At 31.8% G+C, this 20108-nt stretch overlaps 1 protein-coding gene across 1 annotated transcript; it reads right to left on the bottom strand.

Annotated features, from left to right (window-relative positions):
* Nucleotides 1–6944: 6944 nt before the first annotated feature.
* LOC129916561 (uncharacterized) lies at nt 6945–7906 on the bottom strand. Its single transcript, XM_055996570.1, has 2 exons — nt 7889–7906; nt 6945–7795 (listed from the first exon to the last, which is right to left on the bottom strand). The coding sequence occupies exons 1-2, from the start codon at nt 7904–7906 to the stop codon at nt 7226–7228; spliced, it is 588 nt and encodes a 195-aa protein (XP_055852545.1). The 3' UTR covers nt 6945–7225.
* Nucleotides 7907–20108: the final 12202 nt, after the last annotated feature.

Below are 20108 nucleotides of genomic sequence, written 5' to 3'. Positions count from 1 at the left end.
TGGTATTAAAACTCTAAAGGAAAAGAGTGTTGACAAAAAAAAAAAAACTTAATGGTTTCACGTCATGTTTTCAACATGAATACAATAAGTATATGTAGAAGAAGTTTGTTAATGTAGTTTAGTTTTTAAGATTTTTTATCAAGTCGTAGTCTTTTACACAACCTCACATTTGAGTGCACAAAAACGCGAAATGAAACTAGTAATGTATAATTAAATAATTAAAGTTGTGGTTTGAGAGCTGCTGACAACTTTTTGAAAGTGCGTCAAAAATCCTTATTTGTTTTGAAGACAGAAAAATGCACTATTGATGGGCTCTTATGTTGAAAGTTGCTTAAAATGTGAAGGCTTTGATGCACATCAAACCTTGTAAATGCAGAATGTATGTAGTTTATGCAAACTAGCTGACCCGGAAGACGTTGATTTTGATTTCATATCGACATTTAGTGACGTGACATCTCACACCATAAAAAATAAACAGTACCTAGATTATTAAAGTTCATATTTTATCCAATTTTAGCCGTGTTCAGTTTTTGGGACCATCATGTTAAAAGATAAAGTATCTTCTTTTTTTCTTCACCTGTTCAATATATGAATGTTCAAAGAGTTAAATTTATTTAGTAAAAACATCAAAAATGTTGTTTTTATATTTTTGAATAGTTTTTCTTTTTCACAATATTTTGATTTTAAATTTTTTTAAAAGTTAGTTAAAAGTTACTTAATAATCATATATGATTTTTCAATTTTCAAAATCCGAACGAAATTGCGGCATTGTGGAAAAAAATGCCGATTCGCGATGAAAAATGCTTGCAACATGATGCAATAGTGCTATTAAATTTTGAAAAAAAAAAAAAAATAACAAACAGTTCACTTTTTTTTTAAGTTTTTGTTTTTAATGACGAAGAAAAAAAATATAATGAAAATTATTTAAATTTTAAGTGGAGTGATTGAATTAAATTAAATTAAAATTCACAGTAAATTTATGCTGTGATTTTTATAACTGTCGGTAAACATCGACCAAAATTATGCACAACAGATCTAACTGATGAGCCCACTGTCGTACCTGGGCAAAACACTTTGGAGTTGAGGTCACTTGAAATTTAAAATTGAGTTTTTGTTTTTATTTATATCTTCAGCTTATTACTGAAAATATTTTATAAGAAGCTTTACATTAAAATAAATCAAAAAATTAATAGGTATTGTAAACAACTGGCGTTTCTAATTAAAAAAATTGAAAAGTCATTTTTTTCAACAATCGGCGATTGAATACATTTTTTTTAAATTTGATTCTTAGCCCAGGGTCGATAATTTTTGAAACCAAAAAAATCATAGTAGGATGAAACCCATCGGAAAAGGAGGTGGTGAATATGATAAAAATGAAAGGAAAAATAAATTAAGGCGAGCCGAGTTCGGGAAGTGGGTGGGTTGAGTTTTTCATGGTAAAAAATGGTATATCTCGATTTCCGACGGAACTACAAGTAATATGGAAAAAAGTTGTAAGGCAAAAAAAAAACCAGTAAGATTTTATGTTACATTGATAAATGTTATGGTTCAAAATTGTAAATAATGTAAAATTGTAAATAATGATATAAAAAAATTTTCGAGTTTAAGCCTTTTTCTTTTTGGCATTTTCCCAGAACATATACTAATGTAAATTTTTGTTTACACCATCAGAAAGTAAAGGTTTTAACAAAAAAATTACTCACCGATTTTTTGAAAAAAGCTGATATTTTGACACGTGAATTTTCGATTGAAAATTAGTGTGTTTTTTTGGTATTTAGTCAAAATAAGGTTAAACAATAAATATTTTAAATCAAATAAATTACTGTGTATTTGGGACATAATAAGGTAGGTTTTCGCCAAATTTCGTAGAAAAAAAAAACATTTTTTTAAAAAAGATAAAAATAAAAACCAAAGACTCGGTTTTTTTAATTTTTCACATAAATTTAGAGGTTATGTGAAAAAATTGTTAGGACGTAAGTTGTAGATCTTTTTATTACCTACAACTTTGCCTCACAACTTTTTTCCATAGGACTTGAGATATACCATTTTCTAACATGAAAAGCTCAACCCACCCACTTTCCGAACTCGGCTCGCTCGTAATTTATTTTTCCTTTCATTTTTATCATATGGCATTATCAGCAGGCATAGCAGTGGTGATGTGATATTTAAACATTTTGGCGTAAGAATCATTTGCTTTGCCATTTCTTGACGAAAAATAATGAAAAAAAATACTTTAGAGCTTTTTTTGTGCCTTTTCTTATTTATTTTTAATTAACAACAATTTTTACTGTTTTGTTTGTGTTTTTTAAACTACTTTTTTGTTTTTGAAAAATGAACAAAAAATATATAATAAATAAATAAATAATAAGAAGTTAACAAAAGCTACAACGATATCGAGTTGGTATGTGAACAAAATTTGTGTTTTTTTTGTTTTGAGACTAGAACATTTGCAGAGACACTAATTTAAATAAAGTCACTTCTTTCGTAAATCGAATTATACTTTTAAACATCACTGTTATTTTTAAAGAAATACTGAAACACACTTCACTTAAATCACAGAAGCTTCTTTTTTCTCAAATCTGTATAGCCTCGACTTCGATTACCATCTTCAGCTTATTTTTTTTTTTTTTCATGTTTAGAGGTATTTGTGTGTGGATGATTGTTGTAGGAATAAAATCGTACGCACTTCGTAGACGATGCGATGGGATCTGCAAAAGTGAAAGGAATTTCTCATGAACTCATGGTTTATTATTGGTAGTTAACTTCTATACTATAAAAAAAAGTAGATAGCGGCGGCGGCTGGGACGACTACAAGTGAGAGACGATGAAGGTACAAAGACGACGACGACGAAGTCTTCGTGTCATGGTAAAGTGGAAGTGACTTACTATAAGAAAGTTTGAACGCATTTTCTCAAAGAGTTTAACTATATATTCGAATGAATGGGAGTTAAATCTTACGTAAGACGATTTTTATGCACATCTCGCAGATACTTTATTTGGCCAATTTGAATGATTTAATGTTATTTTGAAGTTAATTAATTTGATGGGTTTATAGAGATGCTTGGTGCGGTAATGGGTTATAAAATATTATTAAACAAGAAGGGATATATATTTCCTTGAAATTATAGTTATTGTGGTTTGTGATGAAAAATATACGCTTTAAAGTCATTTAGGCCTTTTAAGTTTACAAAACTTCAAAATTCCACAGACCAAAAGGCACAAGGTCAAATCCGTTGAGACACCAGTGCAAAAAATATTAATCAAGCACTTAACATTAACAGGCTGGCACTATTTCTCGACTTAATCGGGGCCTTTGAATACCTGTTAATTTGCCCATAATTTATTTATCATTTATTTGACTATCGTAAACAATAAAGGAAAGTTTCCTATCTAACTTTGTTTTAACAAAGTTGTCAAACTACAAAGATCGTACAAGCTGTCTTTAAAAAGATACCGATGGAAAGGTATTGGTTTTAAAAAGGAGCCTGAAGTGTGAGATTGTGAAGGAGGATAATATTATTCATATGAGTGCTAGTACCGCTTTTTCGACTTAGGAAAAATAATATGTATATATATAAAAAAGTAGGTATTTAAAAAATGTTGTAGCAAGAAACATTTATATAAATTTAACACTGCATCCTGTGGCTGCGATACCGAACCACAAGTCCAATGATAGTAATAGCCTTTACTTCATTTAAAAACGAATCTACGTTTTGAAGGTTCGTCCAAGGTATTCCAAACGTTTAGTAAGAGTTTTGGTTGTATCAATATACATTACATTATATACCAATTATGGGAATCTCATTTAAAGTCCTACTTAAATATATTAAAAATGCAAAAAGTTGCTGTTCAATTTTATTTTCTCACCTACTCACATAATGTAGATATCTTTTTTTTTATAAAATAGCAATTAACTATAATGTAAAAGAAATAGAGAAATATTTAAACGATTCCATCCATCATCTTTTTACACACATAACTGACTTAATCTTCTATAAAATTATAACCACAAATGAGGTATCACGAACATCATCTTTGTTCGCCAAGAAATATAAATCCAATTTAGATACAATGAAAACCATAATTTCATAACTAAGCCAGTAGCAAAGAGGCCTACTATTAAGTAAAAGAAACATAGATTTAACACTATTGTAGGTAAGGTATACGATATGAGTCTCAAACAAAGCATGAACATTAACTTGAAGATAAGGTGTTATTATTGTAAATTAGTTGAAAAAAAAAAATTACCTAAAGCTTAAATTGATTATACAATATACCATTGGTATGACTTGACTAGATGACCCAATAGTGGTGCAAATCGTTTTAAAATATGAGAGAATTGTTTCTAATAATGAATTTTGTTGCATTTTATAGTTTTTAGGTAGTGGTAGTGCAACAAAACTTGTTAGAAGCTTCTTTGGTTGGAGTCTGAGTCAACAGTGAACTGCGAAAATTAATTTTACTGTTTTGGTTCCTCCTCCTTAGGTATGCAGATAAAGCTTTTCTTTGCTCTAAAGTGGTTCTGTAATACTGCATACTGGTAGCCAACATTCGCATTACCATTTAAATCTGATTTAAAAAAAGGTTACTCATACACCACAGTGACTCAATAAATTAAATTTTGTCTCTTTATGACTGGACTGAATAGTGAAACAAACTGATAAATATTATACCATTCACTAACTATCAAAATAATGTAAGTACCTAGTACCTAGTTGTATAGTTGAAATTTTACATGTGGCATGATAATAATCATTTTTATCAAAAAAACAAAACCGACTTCCATGATTCAAAGCGGGATTTTATGGTTTTTCTAATAGTTCCTATGGCTTAAACTGAACGAAACTGAAATGCAGCACATTGCAACACATTGCAGCCACTAGCTTTCCAATACAAAAAGAATTATCAAAATTGATTCACTCTGTCCAAAGTTATGCGGTAGCAAATATAAAAAAAAAAAGAAAAAATACAGACGAATTGAACACCTCCTCCTTTTTGGAAGTCGGTAAAAAAAAAAGAATCATTGTAGTCGCTTTGGCGTGATATCGAGTTATTCGTACTTAAAGCAAATTTAAGACTTATATGTTTCTCTTATGGTTGCCATTGTTGAAACTAGACCACACTGTAGACACAAGCTTTTAAATACAAAAAGATTCATCAAAATCCAATGTTTTGAAGTCGGTAATTATTTGCACTTCATGCAAATTTAACACTTATATGATTTTCTCATGGTTGCCATTGTCAAAAGTAGACCAAATTAAAATGGGACCGCACTGCAGGCACCAGCTTTCGAATACAAAAGAATTATCAAAATTTAGCCACTCAGTCCAAAGTTATGCGGTAACAAACATAAAAAAAAAAAAAAAAAAATACAGACGAATTGAAAACCTCCTCCTTTTTTGAAGTCTGTAAAAAATAGTTTTCATGGCTAAATAATAGACAAAAATAATTAAACAAAATGACAAAAAATACTATTATCTATTAAACTGATGGAGAAAAGGCATTGTGAATACATATTTTGTGGTATTTTGTATTCGAGAATAATAAAAAAATAAAAATGACTATACAATTTTCAGATTATGTCTATTTTTACCATGCTTTGTTGGTTTCATGTAAAAAAAATTGCTGATGAAGTCTAAATATTGACATTAATACATTTTGAAGGCACTTTTTAACCACAATACACATAATAAGGTAATATCTTCTGAACTGACATTGGTCGCCAAATTGTCAAAACATGACAATTTGGCGACCAAAGTCAGCTGCCGTAATTCTTAATTGTTTAAATTACCGACGAAAAACGCACAACAATTATTTACCATTTTCCGAGACGAAACACGAAGAAAATTTGTTATTTTTAAATTATAATTTTTTTAAATGACATTTTATAAATTAAAACAAAAACAAATTTCCTGTTTACTGCGATAGAAATATAAAATTTAAAGGCCGGCCTGACAGATTGGTGCCCATTTTTTGACAAACAAATTTTGACATTTTTCGGAATATATTACCTTATTATGTGTACGGTGCTTTTTAACAAGCATTTAAACAAAATCTAAGCCTTTTCTCTTTGCCCATAATGTTCCTCTATGCCCCATCCTCCCCTACATATTTTTGGATAAATAAAAAAAAAGATTCATACAAACGGCAGCTTAAAAAAAAATTATTAGAATGGAAATCGTTCTAATAAGAGTATTCTCTTACCTGGTTAAACAACTCGCAACATTCCTATTAACAAAATGGTTCGATTTATTTGGTCATCATAACAATGCACTCCCAAGCCTCAACACAATTTTTTAAATTTTTTTTTCCAACTCCAAAGCAATTTATGTCCCACTTTTCACCCTTTACTGCCATAACACGGTAAATTAATCTTGTTACAGACTACCGAAGTTTGACCTAATTTCCATCAACATAGAAAGTAAAAGTTTTAATAATATCTTTGTTGAATTCAAGACAAGTAGTCACGAATAATAAATTAAAACAATTATCAAGCTCTTAAGTCATAAAATTAAAACCCATAGATAATTACGGTGACAAAATTTTCGATTTTTTTTATTATTTTTGTTGTTTTTTTTTTTTGTTGTTTTGTTTCTTTGTTTGTTCATGTACATAAAAACACTTAAATCTATTAGAAATAAAATTAAAAATTAATTGAAATACATATTTACAAAAAATCTGAGACATCATCATTAAACAAAAAAAATAAGACCGATAGATAGTCTTGAAAGAGAGGTATGAAAAAAAAATCGAATAAATGCGATTTATGATAGAAAATCACTGAAAAAAAAATAACTAAAAACACAAATCATAATGGGAAAAGGTACCAGTGACACATATCTTACAATAAACATTATGAGAACTTAGCAGCATTAATAATAATTATAAAATAAAAAATATAACAATAAAATATTTTATAAAATAAACAACTAGAGGGAATAAAATCGTTACTTGGCATCAGACGCGTGTATCCGTGTGTATAATCTTAGCGTGAGTTCTTCATTCGGTAATCCAATATTATTTTGAGAGAGAGAAGCGTTTTAATATTCGTGTTGTTTCGTTTTTTTTTTTCTGAAGTTGTGGTATTGTCGTCTCTTTGCAACATTGAATAGACAAAATTCACCATGGCTCGTTTGAGTTGGTGAATTTTGGTGAATTTCGAGTTTTTGGCAACAGTCAAGAGATTTTAAAATAAAGTGTGGACTAAGCTTTACTGTGCGTCCTCTTAGAAAGGAGCACCGTAACTTCCACTTGGTCTTGATGGAGCACCATATGATCCTGATGGTCCGCTTGGATATCCACCACCACCACCACCGCCTCCAGCTTGTGTGCTGGTCTGGGCGAATTGTGCTACTTGAATAGCTTGTCGCACACCTTCCAAATCAATACCAACAACACGACCGCCGCCACCACCTCCTGGGGCACCATATTGCGTTGATGGTGGGCCGTATGATCCTGATGGTGGGCCATAAGATCCAGATGGAGCACCGCCGCCAAATCCACCACCACCGCCTCCTCCACCACCTCCGCCAGATTTGCTTTCTTCGTTCAAAAGAATCTGGCGCACTTGTTCGAGAAGTTGAGGATCAACATTTTGTCCTTCGGATGTTTGGAATCCTCCACTGACGGCTTGGTATCCACCTCCACCTCCGCTGCTAAATCCACCACCTCCACCGCCACTGCTAAATCCACCACCGAATCCACCGCCACCACCACCACCACCACCGCCGCGCGGGTAATTATATCCAGATGGTGGTTCGGCAGCTGCTAGCACTGCCAGGGCAGATGCCAAGAACTACAATTAAAACAAAAAATAAACCGTTAGTTAAATGTGTGGTGAGTTTATAGTTAAAGTGTGGTGAGTTTATGAAAAAACAAGTAAACTTACTATAGAAAAGGAGTTCATTGTTTGTGTTGGGGAAAAAGAAAAAAATAATTTAAAATTTGGTTGCTATCGGATAGGGAGCCAACGATTGAATGCATTTCAAAAAGCCCGGCTCTGGTCTCTTTATAGTCGGCTTTACTCCATTCCTTCAAGTCAAAAAGATATTAACAAATTCGAGAGGCGCACCAACAAAACAACACAAAAAAGAAGAAGAAGCAACAAAAAAACATATGAGAGATGCCCCATACCACAAACAACAATCATCATCATCATCAGCTAAAAGCAACAGGAACAAGAAGAAACAAAACCTATAGAGGTGGCAAGAGAAGGTGGCTTGCAGCATTGTATAGCATCATCTTTAAAACTCCTATAAAGCTGGCCAAGAGAAGGAGGAGACATAAAACAACCACTCTATCTCGTTCACTATATAGGCACTCGGCATGTTGCTAGTGATGGCTCTTCTATTGGAATTAAGCTGCAAAATTCACATGAACAAACAATTGCAACGTCGCGTCGTCATCGTTTCGATCGCGTCCGCGAAACTCTTCATCATCATCGCATATCTTCGTCATAGTCCGTCCATGCGGAGGCCCGTTTCTAAGCCCGTGTACTTAATCTTTGTGAGATTTTTGTCATTTTTTTTTTTAGCTTTTTTTGCGTGAACTCAGGTTTTGGAATGTGAATTTAAGTTGTATGCAAACTTTCGTCTTCTTTTCTTATAGACATGAGGTTTAGGCCGTATTGTTGGTATAAACTGGAAGAAGATGATGATTATGGTGATGGTGGTTACATCAAACTCGTTTGCCAATTACATTTAATGAAGAAGAAGAAGACAATCTAAATGACATCTGTCGTTGTGGTGCTTAAAAAAAAAAAGCCCACACTCTCAGTTGGAGGCAGCTATGACCAATATATTTAACCAACAAAAGATCGATTCGAAGCCCATTGAGCTTTGAACATCTTTTTAAATTAATGATGCTCTAAATGTACCCTAACTGTCAACACAAACATTAATCTTTCAAAATTCATGATTTATTTTTAATGCATTTTGAATTTCCACCTGAATAATGTTTGAAATGTTGGCACTTACACTTTTCAGATCTGTCAAAAATCACCAATTTAGGGAAAATACTGATGAATTGTGGACAAAACTTGACCTATGCGGAAGTTATATTGATTTTCGTGAATGTTTTTGTTTGTTTTGTCAAAGACCTATTGACTATTGTTTTTTTAATTTAAATTTCGGCACTTATTTTTCACCTAAACGTCATCATCATTATCATTTACATAATTACCATTTTTCTCCACTTTTGAAGATTAAATTAGGCGAAACGGTAGCACTCTTTTCGATGTCCAACTCTAGGTTTCATAATCATCATTGAGATTATTTTTGTTTGTTTTTGTTTTCTTGTGTTTTTCTGTTTTATGTTTGGTAATACAAGACCACAATAACGTTGTTTGTTACATATGAAGGTACCTGGTGTCTACTTGAAGTGCATATAAATTGTAGCAAAAGTGTTATAAGAGAGTTAAGATTTCGCATAATTTTATACATCTAGATTGTGATGGCGTAGTATATAGCCAATTTATTTGTTTAAAATTTATTGTCAATAGTTAAAATAGCAAGTAAATGAAAAGGTATACCTGCCTACTCCTACATTATGTATGTATGGGCGGTAATAGATATTCATCTTTTGAACGTTAAAAAACAGAAGCAATTTGACATTGTAAATGTGTACTGAAATAGTACACTTTATGGGATGTGCGAGTGAAGGTTATGGAGAAGTATAAAGACCTGTCATTCATATAATGTCTTAACTTAGAGTTGTAGTAGATACCTTCGCTGTGTGTTACCATTGGTAAATTAATACTTTTGTTTGGTTCAAGTTGTGCAAAAATAAAGCATGAAATGAATACAATATGATATGATAATTGAACCTGAGTGACCTTTAAAAGTTATGAAATTGGAGATATATTTGAAATTGAAAGATGTTCAATTGAGTGCAGATTGTATACAAAGCCTATTTTATTTTCGAGTATTAAGAAAATGCATCTGTATTTTTTTCCTTTGGATATGTGTAGATACAATAGCAAAAGAATATTTTTAAGATTCGTAAAAAAATCGAACTCGAGAAAACAATCAGACATGCAATTATGATCTGAAAATAGTTTGTCCTGGCCTCCTTAATTTCTGACTCTCTTTCAGTGCGTTTGTGTGTACATCTGTAAGTGTGTGTGTGTTTCATTCCCGAGCAACAGCCCAAATCAGTGAAGGCTTTTGCTTCAAACTTGATATGTTAAATTTTTTGACCAAAATTAACTGTAACGGTAGGAGTAGGTACCTTCCATATATCTATTATGAAAAGTATTTCTTACTCCAAAATGATTTTAATGATTGATTTAATTCGTAAATAATTTCGTACTTTTAAAATACAAAAAATATTTTGTTGAACTGTTATTACCGGTGCCTGTCATTTTTTTGTTTGAAAATGAGTCGTTGAAAATTATGAATTTCTTAAAACCAACTTTCTTAAACCAATTTTTTTTTTTTCAAAAATATTTGAATTTTTTGAATTGAAAACTTCTAGTATCGTAGTGATTTGAAACTCGATGAAACGAAGAAGCGACAAGAAAAAATCAATTGATTATAACTTTCTTGTTTTAATAGATAGATGAATGAAGTTCATACTGTAGATAGGTAATAGAATAATCTGCAATTGTACAAAATTTCAATTAATTTCATATTCAAAATTCTGAGATAACGGTGAAAAGATGTCCTTTTTCTAAACACCTCATATCTTTTGATCTAGATCACATAAACATTTGATTTAACTTTATTACGAATGCTGATAAAATTACCTTTCATTTGATATATCATATTACGTACGTGGTCTACAAGTTACACAATCTTATATTGAAAAAACTTGAAAAATACCTCAAAACACCTGTGGAGAACTGTTGCCGATGACCAGCCACCAGCGTAGGAAGTATCGCAATATCAGTTTGAAATTTCGAACTTTAAAAAGTTCTTACTTTTTTTGTAGGGATAGTACAAATATGAAAGGTCATATAAAAGGTCAAATAATAAGCTTTTAGATGATATAAAATTATTTAGTAATTCGTATAGAATAATATTTGGATATAAAATTAATTTGGTTGTCATATAAAAAAAAACAATTTTTTTTGTCAAGAAAAATGAGTTTTTAAGGTTTCACTTCTACCCACGTGTGAATATTGCACACATGATTTTTTTATTTAGCTACCTATAAAAAAAATTTTTTAAAAAGCAGTTTTTTCACGAAAACGCTCCAAAGGTAAATTATTTTTAAAGCTCTTCTTTTACCACAAAGCATTTAGCCCAACTCATTTTCACTGGAAGAAAAGAGTGAATTACTTCCCATTAAGTTTTTTATTGTTTGACTCTGTATTAAATTCTTACTAGCTGGTATTCGAAGTCTCACAGAAAACGGCTATACATAACTTGCTAAAATACATGTGTAAAATTTTTTCTTCTTTCAAAGTTCTGTTTTTCAAAAATCTGCTTTTTTAATCCCCTATTTGAAATCCTTATAGAAAGAAGCTGATAGAGAGTTTTATCATGCTCGAAATGTTCCACCGAAAATAGAAAAAAATAAATTGGCTTAAGGCCTACAAATATAAAATAATTAGGTACTATAACAAAAAGTAACATAAATAAGTAAAGAAGTTTTATAAAAATTCTCGCACTTATTTTCACTTATTGCCTTTTGGTATCTCTTCGTAAAAGTTATTATTCCAGTAGTTAAATTTAAACAATTATTTTTGCTTCCGAAAACTTAACCAAGTAAGCTAATAAACATATTTATGAGCTTTGGACTGCAAAAGCATGTTCGTACAGTACAATCAAGCCGTGCTTTATCTTTTAACTTTCAATCTCACTTTTACGTAAAATTTCAAGCTTTTAAATCTTGTGTAAGAAAAATGATTCTAAGCTGCTTTTTTTGCTACACATTACTTTAACAAGTATCTAAAATTTATTCTAAATTGATTGATGATAATTATAATTGATCAATTCATTATAATTGGAAATTCAAATCTATAGTAATTTTTGCTATAGATTTGGTATTGCGGATGGAAACCACATCCCTTGTTTAGTTTTCAATCCCGTCTATGATTTTTAAGTCAAATGGTTTTCAAATTTCATGATTTCCGACTCATTTTTGCCGACTTCCAAAAAAGAGGAAGTATTCAATTTGTCTGCCTTTTTTTTATGTAGCGTTATTTGGCGACTCTCCAGAGGAATTTTTGGAATTAATTTTTTTGGACAAAAAATAACGGTACTTGTCATGTACCGATTTTAGTAAAGTTGAAATTGCTCAAAAACGGCTCCAACGATTTTGTTTAAAAAATTCAAATGTTAGTTTTAAGACAAGGTCTGTCTTCTAATGAAAAACAAATTTTTTTTTAATCATTATTAACGGTACCTGCCATAGAAACGTTTTTTTTTTTCAAATTCGATTATCTCCGACACTGCTTCAGCGAAACTTTTTGTTTTGCATTTATATAATTTAAATATAAACCAAAAATAAAATTTCCAAAAAAATAATTTTTGGATTTTTAAAAAAATTTTGAAATTTTTTTTTTTTTTTGAAAAATCAAATTTTTGAAAACGGGACATTTCATTTTTTTTTTTGGAAATTCTGTTTTTAGATGTTGATTAGTGATTTCTACAAAATGGCATACCAATTTGTTTTAAAACTTTTTTTCCAAAAAATTATTTATAAAAAATTAGTTTTTTAAAAAACGGCTCTAACGATTTTAAAAAAATTTTTTTCTAAAAATGCATCTTAATATATCAATCAAAAGTGCATACTTGTTTTGGAGGGAACTTTGATTTCAGATTTTATTTTATTAAAAAAAAAAAGAATTTTTTTTTTTTTTTTTTGTTCCCATATAGTAGGTACCTACATTTTCTTAATTTCTATATACTTATGTTTTATTTTATTTTTGTTAGCTCGTAACTTTGGACCGAGTGAACCAATTCTTTTTGATAATTCTTTTTGTATTGTTGTGCCTGCAGTGTGGTCCCATTTCAATTTCGTCCAGTTCTGGTTATAGAAACTATAAGAAAAACCATAAAACCCAGTTTTAATCCATGGAAGTCGTTTTTTTTTTTTTTTTTTGATAAAAATGATTATTATTAACAGACCGATACCGCTTTAAATATGGCGCTGAACCACTCATAGCAAAACCCCTTTATTTACAAAAGTATATCCTTTGCAGTTTAGCTTTACTTTCCTTTAGCTTTCTGATCCAAAAACAACACATCTTTTAATTACATAGTTCTAATTTATACATAATACGATACATTTTATATTTAAAAAATTATTAAAAATAAATATAATAAATGTGTGAGAATTACATAGAAAATAAATTAAACACATCATGTTTTCATAATTGATTGCCAGTGGTCTTGATATGAATAAGAATTAGTAAGTATAGTAAATATACATACATATGAATGATTTCTTGTTTTTCTTGACACACATATTAAATAGTTAGAAGATTTACAATTCTAATAGCCATTAGACAGAATTTTAAAATAAATTCATTAAAGACGCACTCTAAAAGAGACTTTTGAAGGTAAGTCAAAATATAACTCGAGCTATAATTGAGAGATAATCTAACTCATCTAAGCTGCATCTGTCCACTTAAATTACAGTACATAGTTACATACTCTCGAAATATTAATTTATGAATAGTATGGCATTACCATGGCCATGAATTAAATTATACGCACCTGGACTGGAAACATTAAGACTTATATTCGTTATTCACACGATGTATAAGTAATAATAATACGTTTGTATTTGGTATATGATATTTTATTCGAATCTCTTTAAAGACTGAAGACTTAAGTTCTAACTTAATGCTATTCTACCCTGCTATTGCAATGATAATATTTTGCAGCGTGTGCAAGATATTTCATTGCCTACCTGTTGCTTGTAGCTGACGACGGTGTGAACGACTTCGTTTATAGAAGTCGTCGTGTCAGCATATCATGCTATGTGTCGACGATGATATTTACGACGTGATGACGACGACCGACGACATGTGCGATCGTCGCGTCCGGTGACGACCTAGGAGATCGTGTTAACTCCTCCCTCACTTAAATGAAGGCCGTCCTCGGTCTTCTTCAAAGCCTTGATCATGTTTTGTAGGTCGACTTTTCGACGTCGTTCGTTTTGACATTGTTTCAGTTTAGCACAAATGTAAATTACTCCAATGATTGAGAGAGTAACGCAGGAGGCTATAAATGGGTGAGTCGTCAACTTGGTTTTCATTTCACCAATGTACCGTAAGTTTTCTTCATTTAATTTATGCAAAAACGGTAAGCTCAGTATTTCCATATGACCGGTAATATTAACAATCGATGATGTTGCACCAATCGGATGTTTCTTCTGAATGCTGTTGTAATTAACAAATTTTGTTCCATTTATTGAAACTTCATCATCAAAAGTGAGCAAGTATGTCCCGTTGATAGCTATTTCAGTATTGTTGGCCTCCTTTATAATAACATGGTTGTTATTTATAACAATAATACCCTCGTCGATTACAAACACTGCATCCCTATGATCTGGTTCTGTATTGCAATGCGCTGTTCCACCAAAGTGCAGTTGTTGAGCACATGTCTTGATAGAAACTTCCTTACAGAATGTAGATGCTGTTGTTTCTACACAATTTTCTACTGCCAATACATGTTTTCCGCATTCTGCAACCACATTATTGCCGTTGAAGTATATAATTTTACCTTTATGCGCAACAGGGAAGATAATAACCTTCTTACAAACTATCTTAGGTTTAGGATACTTAATTATAAAATGCAATACATTTTCATTTTGCAAAATCTTAACACTAGAGGCTTCCATTAGTTCTACAATGCTTATGTTTACAAATTTTTCGTTTATTGAATTTAAATCAACATCTTTCAAAATTACTGGGTTTACAATTTTTTGCTTTGCAAGTGTTATTGAGGTTATAAGATTTTGTATTTCGTTAATTATAATTCTGTTCCTTGCTAACAAGGTTTCATAAAGATGGAAGGTGTCAATTTGTTGTTTTTTTGAGTTTGCTAAAATACTATTGACTGTGTCTGAAAGCCTGTTAATTTGTTCCCGGTACCTTGTGTTGATAATAACCTGTCTATTATTCGAATTAACTAATTGATCCTGGTTAAATTTAATTTTCTCGAAATCATCAAAATCAGGAGTACCGGCCACAATTTTGAGACCAGTTCCCAAAAAATTAAGACTCCTAGCGTTTCTATGATGAATGTTTATACTTTCGATAAGTGTTTCTAAATGGCTTATATCTATTTCCAGGATTTTACGCATAGGCGACTGCGGAAAAAGATTAGTCATGTTCTTTGACTCATCTACTACTTGTCTGTAGGCTGTTAGATTCGCTGAGTGGCTTAAATAGCCGTAGACTTGCCAGAGAATTACATCACCGTCAACTATTGGTATATAGTTCGAATTGGAATAATTTATTAATTTTCCTGTCGCAGTCGTCATCAATAAAAATAGGATAATCCTGAAAGATGTCGGTTTCTTTAATAAAATCGTTTTTTTTTAAGTTTTGATTGTAAAATGTAAAAAAATTTTAATAAATCATCTATTTGAGATTGTCCTTATGGACTAGGGTACCGGTGTTTCACCAATCAACTGTTTTTTAGGATGTCTATCGTACTTTGACTTTGAGCATATTTTACAATTTGTCACAACCTCATTTGCTTGTTTGGTCATTTTTGGAAAGAAGTAGTCACATAGAATTTGCTTAACGTTCTCTTGAGCTGCTCTATGAGCTCGGTTATGTTCCGTAATTACAATTTCTTTTTGCTCATTGGGGTCAAATATATCTAATACAAATTTATTAGTATGCCAAAACTTAGTTGATGGAAATAACTCGACTAAATTGTTTTGAATAAAAGCCAGAATTGGTAACTCACAATGAATAACGTTGACTACATCTGTTTTAATTACGTTTTTTAAAGTGTCAATTAAAGTATTTCTATCGGAAAAGTTTATGAAATGTCTAGTTTTCTTACCAAATATTATAAATGTACGAGTTGAAGCGCTTGGAGCTTCCTCTATAATAATTTGATTTCTGAAGCAGTTTAATGGCTTATCTGTTGTTTCGATTGTATAAGTTAGAGATATTTCACTATGCATTGTAGCGGCATTAGAAGATGATTCATTATCCAATGCATGAATGTTTTGTCTTGAAAGCGCATCCGCGACATAATTCTCTTTTCCTGGTTTGTAAAATATTCGAGGATTATGCTCGTCTACAAAAGCTTTCCAGCGCTTAATTTTTGCGTTTGTGTTTTTGTCTGAAACTGAAAATGAAAGAGGCTGATGATCTGTAAAGATATTTAGACTCTTTACTCCGTAAAGATAATTACGTAGGTTTTTTAATGACCATACTATGGCCAAAAGCTCTCTCTCGTTGGTTGCAAATTCTAACTCTTTGCCCTTGAGAGTTCTTGAAATCATTGTTATCGGTTTCCCGTTTTGCGACAAAACCGCTCCGAGACCGTACGATGAAGCATCCGTCGTTAGATCGAAAGGCTTCGTGAAGTCTGGGTATAATAATGTTACGTCTTCTGACGCCAAAATGTCTCTTAGTTTATTAAATGCATCAAATTGTTTGGGACTCAATTCTATCTTAACTTTTTTTGACTGATTAGCACTTATTTTACCATTTTCACCTCCTAATATATCAGTCAGTGGTCTAGCTATTGAGGAAAAGTCTTTTATAAAACATCTATAATAACTCGCTAGTCCCAAAAAAGATCTGAGTCCAAAAAGTGTTGAAGGTTGAGTGAAATTTTTTATTGCTTCCACTTTATTGGGACATGTTTTTATACCATCTTTAGATACCATAAATCCTAAGTATTCAACGTTTGTTTTGAAAAAATTTGATTTTTCACGAGAAACCCTCATATTTGCATCATACAATTTTTTTAAAACAATACTGATATCCTCTACATGTTCTTCTTCAGTTTCAGAAAAAACTATTACGTCATCGACGTAAACATAGCAAATTTTCCCAATATGTTCACGTAGAACATCATCTATGGCCCTTTGGAACATGCTGGGGCCATTTTTTAACCCGAACGGGAGGCGACAAAATTCATATTTCCCTCCATTAACGGAAAAGGCTGTCTTTTCCCGATCTCGCTCGGCTAATTCGATTTGATGAAACCCTGATTTTAAGTCCAAGGTTGTAAAAAATCGTGCCTTGCCTAAATTTGACAGAATTGTTGTGACATTTGGGATGGGATACTTATCATCTATGGTTCTCTGATTTAACTTTCGAAAGTCTATTACTAGACGTTTCTTTTTATTTCCTATTTCGTCAGTGCCCTTTTTATCAACAACCCAAATAGGATTGTTGTAAGGTGACCTTGATGGTCTAATTATGCCATTCCGTAGAAGATCTTTTATTTCATTGTTAACAAAATCTGTTACACCCATAGGATAGGGGTAAAATTTGGAGTAAATAGGATCTTCACATTCAGTACGAATTGTGGCAACTATATTTGTGTTGTAAGGCAATGCCTCATTTGGATCTGCAAATGTTTTAATTCTATTGTTAATCATTTTTTTAAAGTCGTTTTCTATAGATTTTGGCACATCTATATCCTCTACTCTTGTAAAGTTAACATTCTGACAACTATGAAAACTAATTTTTTCAGAACCAGAATCGAAAATGATTAAGCTTTCCTTTAAAGAAATTGTGGCATTGATTTGCGTTAGCAGATCGAAGCCAATTATCCCATCAAATTTTTCGAGGTGTGGTAGTATAAAGAAAGTACTTGTTACCCCGAAAATTTCAAAAAAACATTTGGATTCAACACTATTGAATCCATGTATGGACTTAACTAGGAACGGAGTATCTACTGGAACAACATTTTTTATTTGGCGTAGCGGCTTAATATAGTTTTTCGAAGCTCCAGTGTCAATTAAAAACTTCATTAATATCCCTCCTACTTTTCGCTGGATGAATGGAAGGAGGGATCTTCCCCTAAAAAATGGACGTAGTCAGAATTTGGTATTTCACTTTCAAATTCATTTGATTGTGATTCTGCCAAGGACTGATAGTCAAACTCTTCCCTCTGAGAAGGATTATCCTGCCAGATGTGATTTAACCTCTGACGTCTTTGTCCAGATTGTCTCTGAACACTATTTGGTCTTTTGAACACTTGGCTTTTGTTGTATGAATTGATACCACTTTTGTTTTGTTCAAAGCTTGTAGGCTGTCTAAATCGCGAAGATGTTGGGTCAACATCCATTTCCTCAACAGGCTCATTACTAATTTTATATTGATGATTATTATTATTATTATTTGAAAGAAATTGACTGTTCTTCGATCTATCTTGACTGAAATAAGGATTCTTTTTAGAGTTATTAGCCTGATTGTCAAAGTTATTACCGTAGTAATTTTTATTTTGATATTTATTCTGTGAGCGTTTTTCTTCAAAATTACGTGCAAAATTTGTTGCAAATAAGTACCTTTCGTTGTTCGACTCTATTTCTTGAGCCAATGCTAGTGCTTTGGGCAAGTCAGTTGGACGAGCCGAAAATAAAACGTCACTCAATGGTTTTCTCAAACCTGATATAAACACTCGCAGAGCGTCAGATCTATATTTTTCGTTGAAAGCAGTGGCTAATGCACTGTCATATGACATATTAGTTTTGTTTGTAAGGAGGGTAAGCTTTTTTTCAATCTCGTCATAATATTCTAGAACGGTAAAGTTCCCTTGCCGCAATGTACTGAGTTCTTGCTCAATTAAATAAATCGGACGAACATCGGCGTACGTAAAATCTAGCCTAGCTATAATAGCTTTAAAATTTAAAACTGTATTGAATGAAGCTAGAGCGGCATCGGCCGGACCTCTTATTTTGTTTCTAATTATCCCAACCGCTTGATAGTGCCTGGAACTACCATCGTATTTCTCAAATACTTTATAGGCGGCGTGTACGGCTTGACGCCAAGAAACATAAGTGCCCTGTTTTCCCTCGAATTCGGGCAACGATTTGACTATGTCTAGGGTTTCCTCACATTTAACACCCTCTCTAATTTCAATATCCTTAAAAACTTCTATTTTATTTTCACTATTATTACTAACACTTAAAAACTCAATAGTTTCATTAAGTTTTTTTTCGAACTCCTCCTTTTGTGTAGTTAAAGCACCACGAACGGCAGCCTCAATCACAATTTTTAATTCTGCCGCGTTCATTGCTTCTTTCTGTTCTTTAGTTACTATATGACCACTAATTCTTAAATATCCTAGTCTTTCTAAAGCTTCATCTAAGCTTTTACTAGAATCTCCCATGAAATTTCATAAGCACAAAATAACACTTGCTTACACTGTTATGTTAAGATAATAAATTAATTTGATGATGTAATACTTAATTTGATAAAATAATAATTTTTTCTTACATTTCCGAATTTATTTAATAAAATATGATGCAGCTTCAATAAAATATTTAATTATTTCCAAATAATCTTGGTTCAGCTTCTTGGTGGGTTCAGCTTCTTTATAAGTTGGGCGCCAGTAATAATAATACGTTTGTATTTGGTATATGATATTTTATTCGAATCTCTTTAAAGACTGAAGACTTAAGTTCTAACTTAATGCTATTCTACCCTGCTATTGCAATGATAATATTTTGCAGCGTGTGCAAGATATTTCATTGCCTACCTGTTGCTTGTAGCTGACGACGGTGTGAACGACTTCGTTTATAGAAGTCGTCGTGTCAGCATATCATGCTATGTGTCGACGATGATATTTACGACGTGATGACGACGACCGACGACATGTGCGATCGTCGCGTCCGGTGACGACCTAGGAGATCGTGTTAACTTATATAAAGTGACCGTGAGAGAAGCTAAAGTGTGCCTTTTAAGAGCCTTTTAATGAAGAAAAATCAAAAAAGACGAAATAAAATATAAAAAATACAATTGAACACTTTATATAACTTAGACAATAATTGCGTTTTGCACTAATCGGATCAACACAATTGAGGTCTTCAGATAAATGCAAAATGAAAGAGGAGCACTTTTTACATTTCAGCTTCTGTTGTGTGCTGACCCGGGATCAGTGTAGAATCAGATCTCCTCTTCGTCAATGGTATTTTTATCAAGTCCTCATCGAGCGGATCTTTGGCTACTGGAA

Source organism: Episyrphus balteatus, chromosome 3 (assembly GCF_945859705.1).
Source record: "Episyrphus balteatus chromosome 3, idEpiBalt1.1, whole genome shotgun sequence".
NCBI classification, from domain to species: domain Eukaryota; kingdom Metazoa; phylum Arthropoda; class Insecta; order Diptera; family Syrphidae; genus Episyrphus; species Episyrphus balteatus.
This window is presented reverse-complemented; position numbering and strand designations above follow the sequence as displayed.